The following is a 15,685-nucleotide window of genomic DNA, read 5'->3' on the forward strand; positions in this document are numbered from 1 at the left end:
AAATTTTAGTTGAAATAATCATGCCATAATTTTAATGCATAGAAAAATTTTGGATTACAATTTATTTCTAATAAGCATAAGCGTTCACTAACAGTGTGAAATACGACTATCGTTTGTAACTTTGTAACCGAATGAAAACAGAAAAAACAAACAAGCCCTTGTATTAACTTCATCTTTCTTTTTTGCTTGTAAACAGGTAAAAATAATAAAAATTAATCATTTGTAATAATGAAAATTCTGATTTTGCAGTGCCTCTGGAAATCAATTATTTTTGATATGGTAAATATGTTTTTTGACAGGTTGAACTCTGTGACTAAATTATATTTTTTAATTTATTGTGTTGTTTCATTCTAATAATAAGTGTTGACCTTAAAAATTTTTTTTTGAAATATGCTTTGCCTGTATAACATTTAATTTGCATTTGATCAATTTATGTTATTAATCAGGCAAATACACTGCTACAAAAACAATTATCGCATCTGCAATCATACAGAAGAATGTGAAATTTAAGTAGCACAACGAATTTTAATAAATTGTAAGAAAAATACAAAAGAAACACTTTGTTTCTCTCAATAACTAAAGTTCAGCGCCTTTACATTTTCCCTAAATTGTTGATTGTCATATCTTTTGCTTTTTTTTTCATTTTTGTAGGAAGTATTCATCATCACAAAACCACAGTTTCATAAAACAAAAATGAGTAATTTTAATGATGTATTAAAAATACAAGAAAAACTGCTAGAAAAAAATCGCAAGCGAAACGAATGTTTTTCCTTCAAAATGCAGTTTTGAATGCATTCATTCAACAAACATGAATCAAAGATCATAATTCAAGGCCGTAATTTTTTTTCTTTGATATCACTTTCACACTATCAAGCACAAAGAGAATCCAACATGCATCCACACGAGATTTACCAGCAGCAGCCCCCACCAAACCGAGGCATATTAGTCATGCACGCCAATGGCAAACTGTACACAAATAATGTGTGCTACAACACGTCTACTCTATTTCGCTTGTTTGCACTTGAAATGATAAGTTAGAGAGAGAGATAAGAGTGTTGATGTGAAGTGAAATTAGTGCACCTGAAAGTGATTATGCGTCACAAAAACAGAATTCCTTCAGTTGATCGTCCACCAGCAGCACTGCCAACAGTGATAGTGTCCTCAAATCTCAAAAAAATGCCGTTTTGTTAATTTATTGGAATTTTCAACGTGTCGTGACATTCAGTGATTGCTTTTCCATAATTGCGATAATGATAAGGATATGTCGTTTCGTGCGATGAAACAACAGGTAGAAAAGTGTATTCACTTGAATTGTGCTGAATTCGTTCAATTTCTAGAGTCAACAATTTAATAAAAATGAGCCATCCGGTACCAGCCCCCAGGTCCAATGCGCCCGATGTCAAAAAGCCAGTCCCCACACCACGCAAAAGCACAAAACTAAAACCTGAACCCCCTGAAGAGCACACCAACACCTTCTCCAGAAGGGTTCGCTCTTTGAGCAATGCTTCACGACAAATCGCCGAAGATATCGGCGAATTGGTCCAGGATAAGAAGAAAGCTATGATTGCGGGAACTAGACAAAGTGTTCGGAGAATCACCAAGCGTTTTAATTCGTACCACTCAGAGTCCCCACAGGTAATTAAGAATTAATAGTTAATTACATAATACGTACGGTATTGAAGTTTAAAAAAATTATAATGTTTGTTTTCAAGGACCCTGAGCCCGCTGAAGATGATTTTGGCGATACCCTCGATATTTTCAACTCGATCAGTTTCCAATCGCCGCTCAGTTCAACTTCCGCCATTTACAATAATGTGGAGGCGGAGGAGTTCAATGCGCCGCCTCCGACACATCCACCGCCTCCATTGCCCCAGGAGTGCATCTACGATGCCCCAGCTTCCATTTCTGGGGGCAGTACAAGCAATTCCGAACAGTCAAATCTAGGGAATTATCCACCGAACTATGAAAGTGTTTTTCCCGTTTATTCAAACAGTGATTCGGATTTATCCAGATCCGGTTCGTGGAGATTCTACGATCCGGTCAATAAAGTCGAAAATATTTACAATGATTTGGATGTGACAGTTCAAAGGACTGAATGCGATGTTAATTCGAATGTGAGCGAATTTTCCACGGAAGTACGAAATTCGTTGTACGAAAATCATACAATAGCGGCAAGAGTACAAGCAGAGAAGAAATGTCGAGAGAGTGTTATAATGCAGTTTGATCCGTTGAGGACTGGTAGCACTGTTGGTGGTAAGTTATTTTCTATTAATTAAGCCGTTCTCACGTTTTAAATGGATTTGAAATTCATATCGCACGTTTCAAAAATAATGAATAAACGCCACGATTCTTTGTAAATAAGTTTATCAGTGAGTCATGGCTTGTATTTGATAAAATTTTGGCCCATATTTATGCATCCAAGTGTATATTTTGCGTATGTATGCAGGATTTTTTAGTTGCATTTTATCATTACAAAAAACTGGAGATAGAGATACAAGATAATTTTATTTGTTTAAAACATATCTGATTTTCAAAAAATAAATAAGAAACATTTCTCATTTGCTCGTAGAAACATTTGGATTGTGACCAATATGCTTATTTACCCTGGAAGTTTTTTGATTTTTCTATAAAATAAAGTTTATCGAAAAGGCATTAGACTATTTAAAAACACTCGCGCGCTGGATTTTTTTTTAATTTTTGCAAAAATTAAAACAGCAATGCACATTACGTAAATCAGTAAACGAGCGAAATCCTCTGCATCTATTATAACAACGTAAACGAAAAGATTAAGTAATTTTCTTTTCATTATATCTATTATTATTGTAATTTTTAATTTCTTGTTGTAATGGAACGTTATTTGATTGCGTTGTAACGAAATCCAAGTTGAGTAACTGTAACATGAACTTTGTTTTCATTCGTAATTATATCGACAAAGAACATGATTCACACGCACTAAACACTAAATTAAATTAGGACTACTAGAACAGCTGAATCTTCTTTTTCTTGAGTAATTTCCGTTCTTGTTATCTTGTCATTTCTGAGAAATGCATTTGTCGATTAGCATTTTTGTTTTGCGCCGTTGCATTTTGTACATCCCACTCAGATTTCTCTACAGCCGAAATTAATTCAATTGGTTAATAACATCCAAGTGTGAATGCATCCAATCAATGAAAGTTCATTGAATCTTTTGTTTGTTCTGTGTATGCGAGATAAATTAGAAACTAGAGCGTAGACAAATATTTACACTGTTGTTGGTCTAGTTTTTTACCTTTTTTTTTTTAATAGAAGATGTGTGTTTCCCCCAATCCGTTCTTCCATCCGAAGACATCAAAATGCTCGAGGAATATTTTCAAGGCGATCTTTATGGCAATGTTTCCATCACGCGAACTTTGGATGAATGGAGCATTTCAAATGATTCGGAACCGGAAGAATTTATCACACCTCCAATGCCTCCAGTTCGTATCGATTCTCTCCCAGAAGAAGAACAATCACCTCGAGAAAAATCGCGAAGTCAATGGTTTACTAGTTCCGATTCTGTTAAAGAAAATAAGGAAGAACCGAAAAAATTCGGATGGTTGAAACAGATCAAGGGGGCACTTGAAAAAGCTCCCGAAGTGGTCAAAGGTGTGAGAAATAAAGATACAGTGGTCCAGAGACCCGAATTAGAAATTAAAAGTTTTGTACACAAGAAAGGAATGTTGTATAAGGTGCAAAGTGGACCTGTTGAAGATTTGTTCGGGGAGTACAGTGGAAGATGGTGCATTTTACAGAATTCAAATTTTATTTGCTACTCGGATAGCACTTGTGATACAGTCAAGGAGCATTTTCCGGCCGAGAGCATTCTAAGTGTGCAAATTTTGCAAGATCCTAAATTTAAATACAAGTAAGTAAGTGATAAAATTGAGTCATGTCCTTGAGTTTGTTATCTCGGGGTAAATAATATCAAAGGCAATGACATGTGCAATGCACCGTCGTCGGTGTTTTGTTTTCGCCTACTTATCCAGTTTAAAATTGTTTTATTAATGTTTATGATTGGTCTATTTTGGAGGTTGTTCACTTTGTTGTTTACTACTCGCATAAAAATTCAAATTTGTTTCAATAATTTATCTATGAAGAAAATTAAGGGAGATAAAGCGATTATTTATGGCATTGTAGTTATTTTGCGTTTTAAAATTGCGATTTGTGATTGCTTCATTTTTACGCGTCCCAAGTGTTGTGTAAGATGTCATTAGCCCATATCGCATGGTTAAGCTTATTATTTCGAATGAATAACGCGTTAATTTTTAATTGCTAATAAGCCAACAAACACTAAGAAGCAGGAAGTAATAAGTAAATTAAAACGAGGAACATATTTCTAAAAAATTACTTTAACATTCTTACAGGTTGTGATTTGTTTTGAATTTTTCGGCACAATTTAATGACTTGAGTTCAAGACTTGTTAATGAAAAAATTCATTTTTTTTCAACTTGTTTCTAAAAATCCATCCAGCATCCAGGAAATTGCATTGTTCCACATCCTAGCGCATTATTATCTCCTTGGTTCACTGCATCGCAATAAAATCATCACAATCAAACAAACACTTTCAGATACGACAACGACGACCTTCACTGTTTCGAACTAAACACGACGGGAAAAAGTCGCGGAGGTCACATCTATGGAACACGCGACATTTCTGAACGACGCGTTTGGATGCAATCCATTGCCGAAAGTCTAACAAAGAAATTCCCTGTGAAAATCACTACCGATTACACACGTATGGGCTGGGCATACCTTCGGGAAGGTGTTGGTGGACGATGGGTGGGCGCTTGGCTTATGCTATCCCACAGGACTTTGTACTATGCCGTTGATAATCAACCGACTAAAACGATGGATTTGAGAAAAGTACGATGTATGGTATTACAAGTATACCAAGAGAATGATAACAATCCAAGGACTAATGATAAAGGGCCGAATATTGTGGTGGATACACCTGGTGTAACGCTTTATTTACGCATGTGGACGTCTAGGGAAACAAAGGTAAAGTGTAAATACGAGCGGTGGTAAATTAATTATTTTTCAACTATCGTTTCTAGCTTGCGCTGGCTAAAAGGTACAATTTTTGCGTGTTTTTTGTTGAGATTTTTTAGTCAAGAGTTTTGACCGGTTTTGGTTACAGGTTTGGTGCCATATTGTTAAGCTGGCAGCACACAACAATGGTGCTCATTTGGATCAGCAACAGTTGACGAAAAATGATATTCCAGTTTTAGTGGAAAAGTGCATCAATTTTATTTACACTCACGGTAAATAATTTCTGTGCCTTTATTGAACATTGAAATAATTAACACTTTTTTTTTTAATTTATAGGAAGCATGACTGAGGGAATTTACAGACGTCCAGGCACTAACACTGCAGTTGCAGAAATTTTGGCGAAATTCCGTAAAGACGCTTGGGCAGTACAATTAACAATTGATAAATATACAGAACATGATGTTGCGACTGCTTTAAAGCGATTCATCAGAGACATACCTGAACCAGTTCTCACAAACAGCCAACGGCAATATTTACATCAAGTTTCATGTAATACCTTCATTGTTATTTTTATTTTTCCTAATTGTTTTCTAATTTTTATGAATAGTGGTGAAGAATAAAGACGAAAGGATAAGAATGTACAAAGCAGCTCTCGATCAGCTCCCGCCTATTTCATACAAAACGGCGAAAAAACTCCTCGGACATCTCCACTTTATTGCGTCACAAAGCAAAAAAAATCTGATGAATGTCGATAATTTGGCTGCAGTTTGGGGACCGAGTTTAATGCATCAAGAAGTGAGCTTTCTAATCAATCGAAACGACTTTGATTATGTTTGTTTTGAACAGGAAAAGGATAATAATTCGGTTGGAAACACCAAACACGTTCAAAACACTGTAGTTGTACGACAGTTGTTGGAATTATATAGGGATATTTTTCCAGAGGATCCCGCCGAAATTGAAAAGGAAAAAGTCATGTTACAAGTGTTGGAAAAGCACACTAAGGCACTACAAGGTGCAGCTAATAATGCAAAAAAAGCTGGCGATTTTCGGGTGTGGATTTATTTGCATAATAAGGAAGGACAGCCAATGAATGTTGCAGTAAGTGCTTGAAAAAATAGTCAATATTCCAATAAATGGAAAATTTTAGATTGGCCCAAATAAGACTGCGTATGAAGTTTGCGTGGAGCTAAGTCCGAAAATCAATATGCCGGTACACGAATTGGTTTTGGAGGAAGTTGTTTTGAACGATAGATTACAACGACCTGTGCATTTTTCCGAAAAGGTTAATTTCATAGGAAAAAAAAATAGTTTGCTTTAACTAAACTTTCGACAGGTTTTGGATATCGTCCTTCGGTGGAGTTATTGGGAGGAATCCGATCGAAAAGACAATCATTTAGTCCTTCTTCCTATAGCAAAATATTCCGACTTTATTCACGACAAATCGACACCAGTTTCAGCAGAACTCAAATTTTCCGATAACAGATCAAGGAATTTCAAGTTGTACACGTTTGAATTTTCCCAAGCCAAGCTTAACTGTTTTAAGGATAAAACGTGTGAGGAGAAACTCTTCACTTACAACATTGAAGACATCATGTGGTATTTAGGTCACGAATCTAAAAAAAATCCACAATCGCGGTGGACAATCACATTTATCGAAACTAAAATGCATCCACAACGTACTAAAAACTGTCCTTATTTCGGTAATGTGTTGGTTTGGGGTGATCCACAAACCAGAGCCAAATGGTTGGGTGCAATGTTGAAAGCGAGATATAGGGAGAGTTTGATACAGCCAGCTATGCATATCAATTTAATGGTTAATTGAGTTACCAAATTTACTTATTTTTTACTTAAAACGCACCTTTTTATGTACGTAGCTAATAATGATTTCTGTGTATTTCTTTTATTTGCGTGACAGTAAGTGGCAAAATTTTAACGGTTAAAAAGGCGAAACGATTTTATTTATGCGGCTGTGAAGTTTTACAAAAGTTTTAACAAAAAATTTCCGTAATTTTATTTATTGCATTTTATTATGACTACCGAATTTACAATCTGTGATTATGTGGAAAAGCAATTACAGAAACCAGTGTTGCGTAAAATTGTCGTCATTTTAATTCCTTGTAATGATTTAATGAGGAGAAATAATATTAAAGTCTTCCAAAAAAGCCAGCAAAACTCGTTTCAGATTGTTATGAGCACGTGAGTTCAACACTTGATTGCTTATAAGAATATGAAACTGACGTTTTTAGGTTTTTTATCTGCAATATACATTATACATAATCGCTTTGATTTTTTTTATTCTATAAGTAGTTAATTTTTTGGTGCTCAAGCCAAACGTATCGTATAATTTTAATTTAGATTTTGCAATAATTGTGTACAAACTTTGTAGCCATTCCTGTTCGTAGTCTTGCCATTGTGCCAAGTCTGCCAACTTTAATAAAAAAAGCACACACAATTGTGATCATGTAAAACATCCACTAATGTGAAAAATCGATATAACTTTATTTAAATTTTTTACAAATATGTAATAACTCTTTTATTTAACAATAAGAAGTCCTACCAACAAATATACAAACGAATCTTTGGGACAACACACAGGTACAGAATTATCTGGGGTTTTGTAGAACAGTCGGTTGGTCATTTTCCGTCCTTACTTTGGAATAAGTATAGACATATCTACTGGCCCAATGTAGATAAACGTACCACACTTCCATCACACCAACGATGAGATTCACAGCGCACGAGAAAATTATAAGTATTGTGAGAATATTATCAACTTCGAGACAACTCAAGTCGACATAGTGGTAACTTTGAGTGGGGAGAGTATCGTTTTTAATGCACATGCAAGTGGTGTCGAGTTGGCCGGGGGGAGTACAGGTCATGCTATACAGCGCCACTAAGTGAATAACGGCGAAAGCGGAAGCTGTGAATGCCGAAATCGCACCAATCGTGCTCAAAGTCACACTTAATACCTGGAATAATTCAGTTCGCGAATTGAATACATTATTTTTTACCTTATTTTACCTTGACGGCGTAAACAAAGTAATTTTTTTTCATGCCTGGATGCTCCTTTCGAAAGCAACAAACCAGTACCATGCCAACTATACCTGATAGTAGTACCTATAGTATTTTTATTTTACATTAGATTTAAAAAAAAAGTGGGATTACTTACTGGTATTCCGCTCCAGTGAGGATTGTCTCGTTGTCGGATGTTTGGGGTCCATATTAGTAGCCAAAGAGACAAAAAACATATTGATAAACCTAAGAGTATTATTAGGCCGAGCAAAGCTTTGGCTAATTTGTGATATCGGAATATTGCAGGTAAGTATTTTCGAGGCACTGAAATAGAAAATGCAGAAATATTCCTTAGGAATGAAAGGTTTTAGTTTATAATATTTAAAAATTGCAAAATTATAAGCAAAAATTGTAATTAAAATTTTCCATAATTAATGAATAATAAATTACATATTTTTTTCATTGATCTTTGTCAGGTAATGTAGGAGAAAATGTATTTTCTTTTATGAGCTATTGTTTATCTGTTTATTGTCCTTTAGGATGGGAGTAGCATCTCTGATTGAATATTAAATAATTTTTACAACAGTTTTAAAAAAAAATTGTTATTTCAAGTTGCAATTATCAAAATGTTTCCTAAAAAATATGTGTACTGCATTGTGGTCACCAATAGGAAACATATAGAAGGTTTAACTCTGATATTGTTAACGATCAATAGTAGCAATAATCGATTAATGTTAAAAAACATGGTATGTATTTTTTTAACACGTATTTTAAACACAGCGTCAACGAGTCATTAATCAAGTTTATTTTTTAATTAAAAGACACACATTTTCTATCCATTTCTTCGAAACCGTCAACCAGATTTTATTCAAATCAAGGCATCCATAACGATATGTTTACCAGACTTTTAGAATTAATAACAAATTTAATTACAAATTATTAATGTGAAATAAGGGCTTTTTTCGTAATCGAAACATAATTTAGTAATGTATTTAATTTTTATTACGCCACTAGAGTGTTTAAACTGTTCTGATTTAAATCCTAAAGTAGAGTAAGTTTACTTATAATTATTACGTATTTTAGAACAAACAGCGAAGTAAAATCGAATAAAACTTTCAATGATCTACGCTTTGGTTAATTTAATCACGGAAATGAAAGAAAAATCCGTAACAGCCGGATGTCTCAATAGAAATAGCAAGCCGGGTAATGTAAAAAAGTGACTATTTTTGAATACAGGATGCACGTATCTTCCATGTCATTTCCTACAAAATTTAAACTGTCTCAATCATAAAATGTTCTCACGTAAACCATCACACTCTTCGAATAATAAATATTTTAAGCCAATAAAGTCAAAATAGACAAACATTGTATCTTTATAGACTAATAGTTTATATTTTTTTTACCTCGTCCATTTTTATTCATCGCAATCATCCGACTATGCCTCAGACTGTTCCTATTGGGCGTATGCTTACTTGCGATATTCTGAGCGGCAATATTTTGAGGTACTGTAGTCACCAAACAGTGTGCTTGCGTTGGACTACTATCAAATTGTGTCTCTCTGACAAGACTTTCGGAATTATTTCCGTTTTCCAGGCAATTGTCATAAAAACTGACTGGTCTGCTACTTCCGTTTTTTGCATCCGCGGGTGTTCTCCGGGCCATTTTTGACGGCTTCTGCAAACATTGAATTCTGGAAGAAATTCAAAAATAAAACTTGCAGTTTATTTTACGCCGACTACAATAATAAACTGCCGCAACTTGTTTTATGGTGCAGAAAATGTAATTTCTCTATGAACGGAGCTTTTATGTGGGGACGATGGTCATAAAAGCGTGCTTCCTGTAAAGGGAAGGGCTTAAGTCTGTAAAATACAGTGATATCGATCTTAAATATTAAACAATTTGAATACGTAGACATTAACAAAGTAGGCGGTGTTGGTATTAACAATTTATGTATAACTATCATCTAAATTCATAATTTTAAACAATTAAAAATATAGTGATAAAAAGCGGATAATTTTTTATTTAACTATCTTGAAAAACGTCACAAGCGTTTGATTATTATTTGTCTACCAAACAACTACCGTATGCAAAGTAATTATTACACCACATTTATTATTATTTATTACGAAGATTACAATGGGAGTTGCATAATAATAATCGTAGCACAAAATATTTAAGAATCTAATTTTTGAATCTTTCGAATTGTTGTTTTGTGTGTGGAATTTGCATGCGTCACGTAGAAAAATACTATAGTCTCACCTAACGTCACAAATCTTCTCTAAGCAAGACAAAAACCACTTTTCCAGCGCGAAATCGTCGATTATTCATCGTTTCGCAGTTCTTTTGCGTGTTTAGTGGCGCACATCCGCTTTGAATCGCTTGACAAACTTGCACGAAAAAGAAAGCAACTCCGTTGTTTGTCATTCAAACGCAAGCACAAGACAACTACTGTATTGAAAAATTTACATTTCTATGGCATGGCCATGTGCTCGCTCGTTCACCTCCACCTTGCCCACCTTTTTTAAATTGCTGCTGAAGTGGGATTTACCAGTGGCGCTCAAACGTTGGGGAAGTACTCAAATACTCAAAATATCGCAGTAAATCACCAAAGAAACAATCTGTCAAATCTGTGCAAGGAATAAATTGATTCCGAGTTTGTAGCGGAACCGATAGAGTTTGATGCTATTAAAGTAATCAAATGTTTTTTTATGGGAACAGCTAGAATTTTTGCAGGTGGCAAAACTTACATTTGTTGAAAATTTAGAAAGTGAAACAATTGTGCCTTTCAAGGCTAATGAGAATCGAATAGTTTCTTTCCACTTACCGTAATAGAACTGGTAAAAGTAATCCTGGTGTAAAATATAAATGGGTTGGATAATTGAACGGTTTCGGGGAAGTGTAATTCCGTCATAATCGACCGAATCGTAAATTTTGAACGCGTACTTGTTGGTAAAACATTCCATTTTGCTGTGCAATTCGCGACTGAAACTATTGTATTGGGTCTTTAGGGTATTTTTAGAAGGAAGTGTTTGGATTTGGTTCACATAAACGGAAAGTGGGCAATCTGATGTTCAATGAAATATAAATAACGAACTTTTTATTGATTGTGTCTCGTACAGCACTTTTGTTGATAAAATGAAAGAATATCAAAATTCCTAAAATCTAAAAATTATACTGCAATCAGTTTTGTTAAAGCATTATAATAAATTGGTATTTCGTGTGCCTTATTAACCAGTAGCCATCCGAATAAATAAAATCCGTTTCATAACTTTAACATCAACATTAAAATTTAAAATTTTAACTTCAGTCAAATAGCAACTATTTGTTCAATAGACTTACAAACTCTGCAAAAAAATCACTCTTTCAACTACAAATCAGTACTGTCAGGCTCTTTCTTGACAACACTAACAATCGGGGGCGGCGGTGGCGGCTGTGTCGGTTTATTCAAACTGCGTGGTGACGGCGGCGTCTGAGCCAAACAACCATCACTTAGTTCAATCAAATTTCCGTCCGATCTGGTTCGCACATGACTAGTTTTCTGATTACCGTTCAGTTTTTCTCCCAAATCGCCCAAATCCTCATTTGATTTGCTCGCTTCCGATTTCTCCACACATTTTATTGCTTTAGGTGGCAGCCCTGTTTTACTGTTTGAATTGATATCGTCGAGTTTGAGCGCTGGCTGGTGGCCTAGAAAACGCTCTTTTTCGGCGATTTTGTTGTCGTGACCCGGCTGGAATTTCTCATTACGGTTCTGGACGTTGACGTAGCTGGGTTGTTGTTTGTTGGCTACACTGTAGACTGAGCACTGGGTGCGGTGCAGGGTTGGATCCAGGTCCATACTCGGCCGTTTCGAGAGTGAGGCCGGCCTTGCAGGCACCTACAATACACTCATTCGAAATATTTTGTAAAGAAAATCGGCGTTATTATTTCTGAGACGAAACGATATTTTACGGTAATCGTTACATTTTCAAGTTTAAAGGTAAACAAGTGATAAAAACCTCTGGTTTGGCGGCGGGTTCGGGCCTTCGCATCGTAACTTCGGTCATTTCCGGCTGCTTAAGATCGATCTTGATTGAGGAACTTCGCTTGACTCCGGCATCAATCGAGCGTGGCGCTGCGATCGGTTTCTGACACACGCCACCGTCCATTGAATGTGTGACAGTTGTTTTAAAGTTTTTATTATCACATGCGTTTTGTGCTACGACTGGCTGTACAGGTTTGGCTTTCGACACTTGAACGAGAGTCGCCGGTTCGGTTATAACCTTATGAGCGACCGTTTTGCTACTATCTAAATTGACTAGAGGCGCTGATTTGATCACTTCCGATTTGTGCGTTTCCTCTTGAGATAAACTCATTCTTCGGTCGTCGGTGTTAACACCAATTGAAGTCTTCGGTTTATCGCGGGGTTTTTGAGGACGGTTTAAGGTGGAACTTCCTGAAGGATATGACGATGACATTGAATTTTTCTCGTTTTGGACGAGATCTTGGTCAGTTCGGGCAAAGTTATTGGGGGGAGGTCCAGGTGCTGGAGTTTTCTTTTTCCTCGAGTTGGGTTTAGGACTTTCACTTAAAAATATTATTCAGTTATTTCTTTTTATTTCATTTAATTTTTACCTGATATTTTCGGTGCTTGCGTTCAAGTCGATCGTCGATCGGGTGAATCCCCCTTCATCATCAGTCCATGAAAAACTCACAAACTTACTAACATCATCAGGAAACAAGGTGTGAACTTCTTTGATAAAAAGCTCAACGAGCATGCTACTAGCTGCACAATTTCCCATATTCATGGTCTCCTCTTTATCCCACAATAAATTCGGAGCAACAACAATTGCAATATTGGACGAACTCATCTTGTTTTGCGGATGACGAGACAATTCCGATAAAAATTGAATCAAAAACGCTAAATTATCACGATTTTCACGAGGCAAACTCGCGATTAGACCTTTAACAATGTCCAGTCTTTCGCTTTCGGGTTTTTGCATCGATTGCAACCACTCATTGTAAAGTTTTGACGTTAGAAGTGGATCGGGTAATTCACGGAGATACATTTTAAGGGCACTGGCCAACACATGCATGTCCTGATACTCTGGAATTAATTTCGGGGAAAAACAGCCTGAATCTATTGATGATTTCAAGCGTTTGACGCGTGACATACTGCCAGCAATACGAAAAAGACCTTCTTCGTGAAGACCATGTTTTTGAAGAATGCTAATACAAATTTCTAAAGGAAGCGCTATTTTTTTATTTGTGACTCGGAGGTGGTCTTGAAGCGAAATGCCATAAACGCGTTTCACTGAACTGTCACCTGAAAAAAAAAACGGATGATTTATGATGTTATCAAATTTGCAATTGTGGTTTCCGGGATTTGTAAAAACAAACAAACGGATAACGATATAAATACATGAGTAATGTTGCCAATAAATAGTTACGTAATTATCCAAATTTAACATTCCAGAAAAAATACCAATAGTGCGTTCAATTAAATTTTTAATCAAAGTATAGCTCACCTATTTGCTTTTCCAACTCAGGAATCACACTTTCCAGATGCTTTAAGGCACTATCATGATACGCTCTTTGACATTTCAGTATTTGCAACATGTAGCCGGCCAAGTCATTTTCTTTCGCTAATAAACTAAACATTTCATAAGCTAAGGCGTCCCTACTTTGTTCTACTTTATAGTCGGCTTCTTCCATATCATCCCGCAAAGCCTCTTTTTTCGTAGCCTGTATAAAATATCAAATAAAAAATACTCAAACGACTTGAAAACAACCCAACTCACATGGTACCTATTACTTGCCGAATCTTTATCCAAAATATATTTCGAAAGATTGCGTTTCTGTTTTAGGATATTATGAAAATCGGAATCAAGCAACGCCTGGATTGGAGCACTAACTAAATCCTCAACTTGTTTTTCATGATCAGCATATTCCCTCGCCAAATCCTGCTCAACCAATGCACATTTTTTAAGCGTGGCACAAAACAAATCATTTGGTAGTTCCTGAAGGTCCCCTTGTTCATTTTTTCGAGTACTTTGCTCAAAAAACACAGAGGCCAGGTGATGTTCAATGCTCTTTTTCTACAAACAAATTAATCAATTGTTTAGTTAGAAAGACGGGTGACTTACAATTCGTTTGTCGATGTCATTATTTTGGCCCGAATGTGGTATCCGCTTGATGATTGCAGATAGAGCCGTTCGTAAGTATTCGATTTTCTGATCAGCCACTTGAAGTTCTTCATTATTTAAAACCTCGCTTTTGTCGGCCCTGAAACATAAATCCGCGCCTAAATTGCCGCCTTAATTCGGACACAATGCGATAAGAGACCATTATATCATTGAATAAATTGTCTTGTTAAGAATTCACAAAGATCGGAGAGTTTCATAACCTCAAAATTTGTTATTTTTGTGTGTTTGTTTGTTTTGTGCCCTCTGTTACTTGATAAACACTGGTGATAAACATTGCAATTTTGGGAATTTTTGCATTTTTTTGGGGAAAATCTCACCTGAGGAAAGTCTGGTCGGCGAGTTGTTTGACTCGGAAAAATTGCTTCTTCATTATAAAATTCCAAATAAATTCGGTATTTAAAAATCGGTATTTAAAAAGCCGATAATGCACCAATCGGAATTATTATTAACTTTTACGTGATGAGATCATATTGTGATAGAGAAGGCAAATATCACTTTCCATTTCACGTAAACAAAAGTATGACTTTTCATTCGATTGCGTCAATAACGACACTTTTTGGCATTATTGTAGCGGTGTACAAACGTCACAAATTAACACAAATGCTAAAATATCAATAAATCATCATTGGTTATGCGACAAAAAAAGACCAACACAACCACATCACTTTCTATTACTGGGGCACCGCCACTGGACGATCGTAATACACGAAAAATGCTCGGCTTCGTTCGATGTGCGCGCACAGATTATTATTTTAACTGGAGTTCTTGATTTTCCCCACGAAATGATTAATAAAACGCGATTTTCACTTTGTTGTCGATTGCGGGACGAGATTTATTAACATTTTTTTCATGGGCGGCGAGTGCGAAACAAAAGAGTGTGACGGAATGGACGCGCCATTTTTTGAATTCGGTGTGGCATTTACTTCTCAGAACTTTTATCTAAAGTTTTTATGTTTATTTTCGATTATTCATATTTGTTAATTCGATAAGAAAGTTACGGGACTTATGGGTGCCAATGACAGATATGTATATTATAATTAAACGAACACGAATGTTATGGCAAATTAAAAGTAATAGTTTAATAACGAGCTGCTACACATTTTCTAATATTAAAAAGGGAATTATGAGTTATTAAGGGTTATTTCCGTGGTAATGAGGCAATTTTTGTGAAATTTCATCGAAATATGATGATTTCAGTGACGGCTCGTGAAAGGGCGTATGAAAAATAAAATGCAAAATATTTCTTTTATAATAATATACATCACTGAAAGAAAAGTACCGTCAATACAAGCTCAACTGTGAATTTGATTTTGCCTTTTGGCTTTTTAATTGTAAACCACCCCTTTTTTATTCTATGCGAGTCTGCTACGAGTCCAGGTAAGAATAAATTTTTAAATTTGCAACACTGCTCAATTCAAAAATGCAAATTCAAAAATGCAAATCTTGTATAAAACTAAGATTTTAGTTCAAAAACGTGCTTA

The 15,685-nt window shown here is 35.6% G+C and overlaps 3 protein-coding genes across 7 annotated transcripts; 1 reads left to right on the forward strand and 2 right to left on the reverse strand.

Annotated features, from left to right (window-relative positions):
* Positions 1 to 1,063: 1,063 nt before the first annotated feature.
* Positions 1,064 to 7,527, forward strand: RhoGAP15B (Rho GTPase activating protein at 15B). The gene is made up of 11 exons (XM_964943.5): positions 1,064 to 1,288; positions 1,338 to 1,635; positions 1,713 to 2,253; positions 3,286 to 3,883; positions 4,587 to 5,016; positions 5,156 to 5,279; positions 5,344 to 5,556; positions 5,615 to 5,802; positions 5,854 to 6,105; positions 6,155 to 6,289; positions 6,341 to 7,527. The coding sequence occupies exons 2-11, from the start codon at positions 1,357 to 1,359 to the stop codon at positions 6,827 to 6,829; spliced, it is 3,249 nt and encodes a 1,082-aa protein (XP_970036.2). The 5' UTR covers positions 1,064 to 1,288; positions 1,338 to 1,356; the 3' UTR covers positions 6,830 to 7,527.
* On the reverse strand, positions 7,483 to 10,985 carry LOC103312207 (uncharacterized protein). Of its 5 annotated transcripts, none has more exons than XM_008192274.3 (6): positions 10,279 to 10,742; positions 9,750 to 9,856; positions 9,423 to 9,693; positions 8,177 to 8,343; positions 8,029 to 8,124; positions 7,483 to 7,976 (listed from the first exon to the last, which is right to left on the reverse strand). In XM_008192274.3, exons 3-6 carry the CDS (start codon positions 9,679 to 9,681, stop codon positions 7,611 to 7,613), a joined length of 888 nt encoding a protein of 295 aa, XP_008190496.1. In that variant the 5' UTR covers positions 9,682 to 9,693; positions 9,750 to 9,856; positions 10,279 to 10,742; the 3' UTR covers positions 7,483 to 7,610. The 5 variants fall into 5 exon arrangements, with proteins under 5 accessions (XP_008190496.1, XP_008190495.1, XP_008190497.1 ...); XM_008192273.3 differs by having other exon boundaries at positions 9,423 to 9,709; positions 9,759 to 9,856; positions 10,279 to 10,741; XM_008192275.3 differs by lacking the exon at positions 9,750 to 9,856 and having other exon boundaries at positions 10,279 to 10,741.
* A 114-nt stretch (positions 10,986 to 11,099) lies between these two features.
* Positions 11,100 to 15,138, reverse strand: LOC658412 (rho GTPase-activating protein 92B). Its single transcript, XM_008192270.3, has 8 exons — positions 14,862 to 15,138; positions 14,522 to 14,807; positions 14,145 to 14,283; positions 13,800 to 14,096; positions 13,527 to 13,743; positions 12,634 to 13,324; positions 12,018 to 12,585; positions 11,100 to 11,896 (listed from the first exon to the last, which is right to left on the reverse strand). The coding sequence occupies exons 2-8, from the start codon at positions 14,572 to 14,574 to the stop codon at positions 11,387 to 11,389; spliced, it is 2,475 nt and encodes an 824-aa protein (XP_008190492.1). The 5' UTR covers positions 14,575 to 14,807; positions 14,862 to 15,138; the 3' UTR covers positions 11,100 to 11,386.
* Positions 15,139 to 15,685: the final 547 nt, after the last annotated feature.

The sequence above is a fragment of the Tribolium castaneum genome, chromosome 1, assembly GCF_031307605.1.
Source record: "Tribolium castaneum strain GA2 chromosome 1, icTriCast1.1, whole genome shotgun sequence".
NCBI lineage: Eukaryota > Metazoa > Arthropoda > Insecta > Coleoptera > Tenebrionidae > Tribolium > Tribolium castaneum.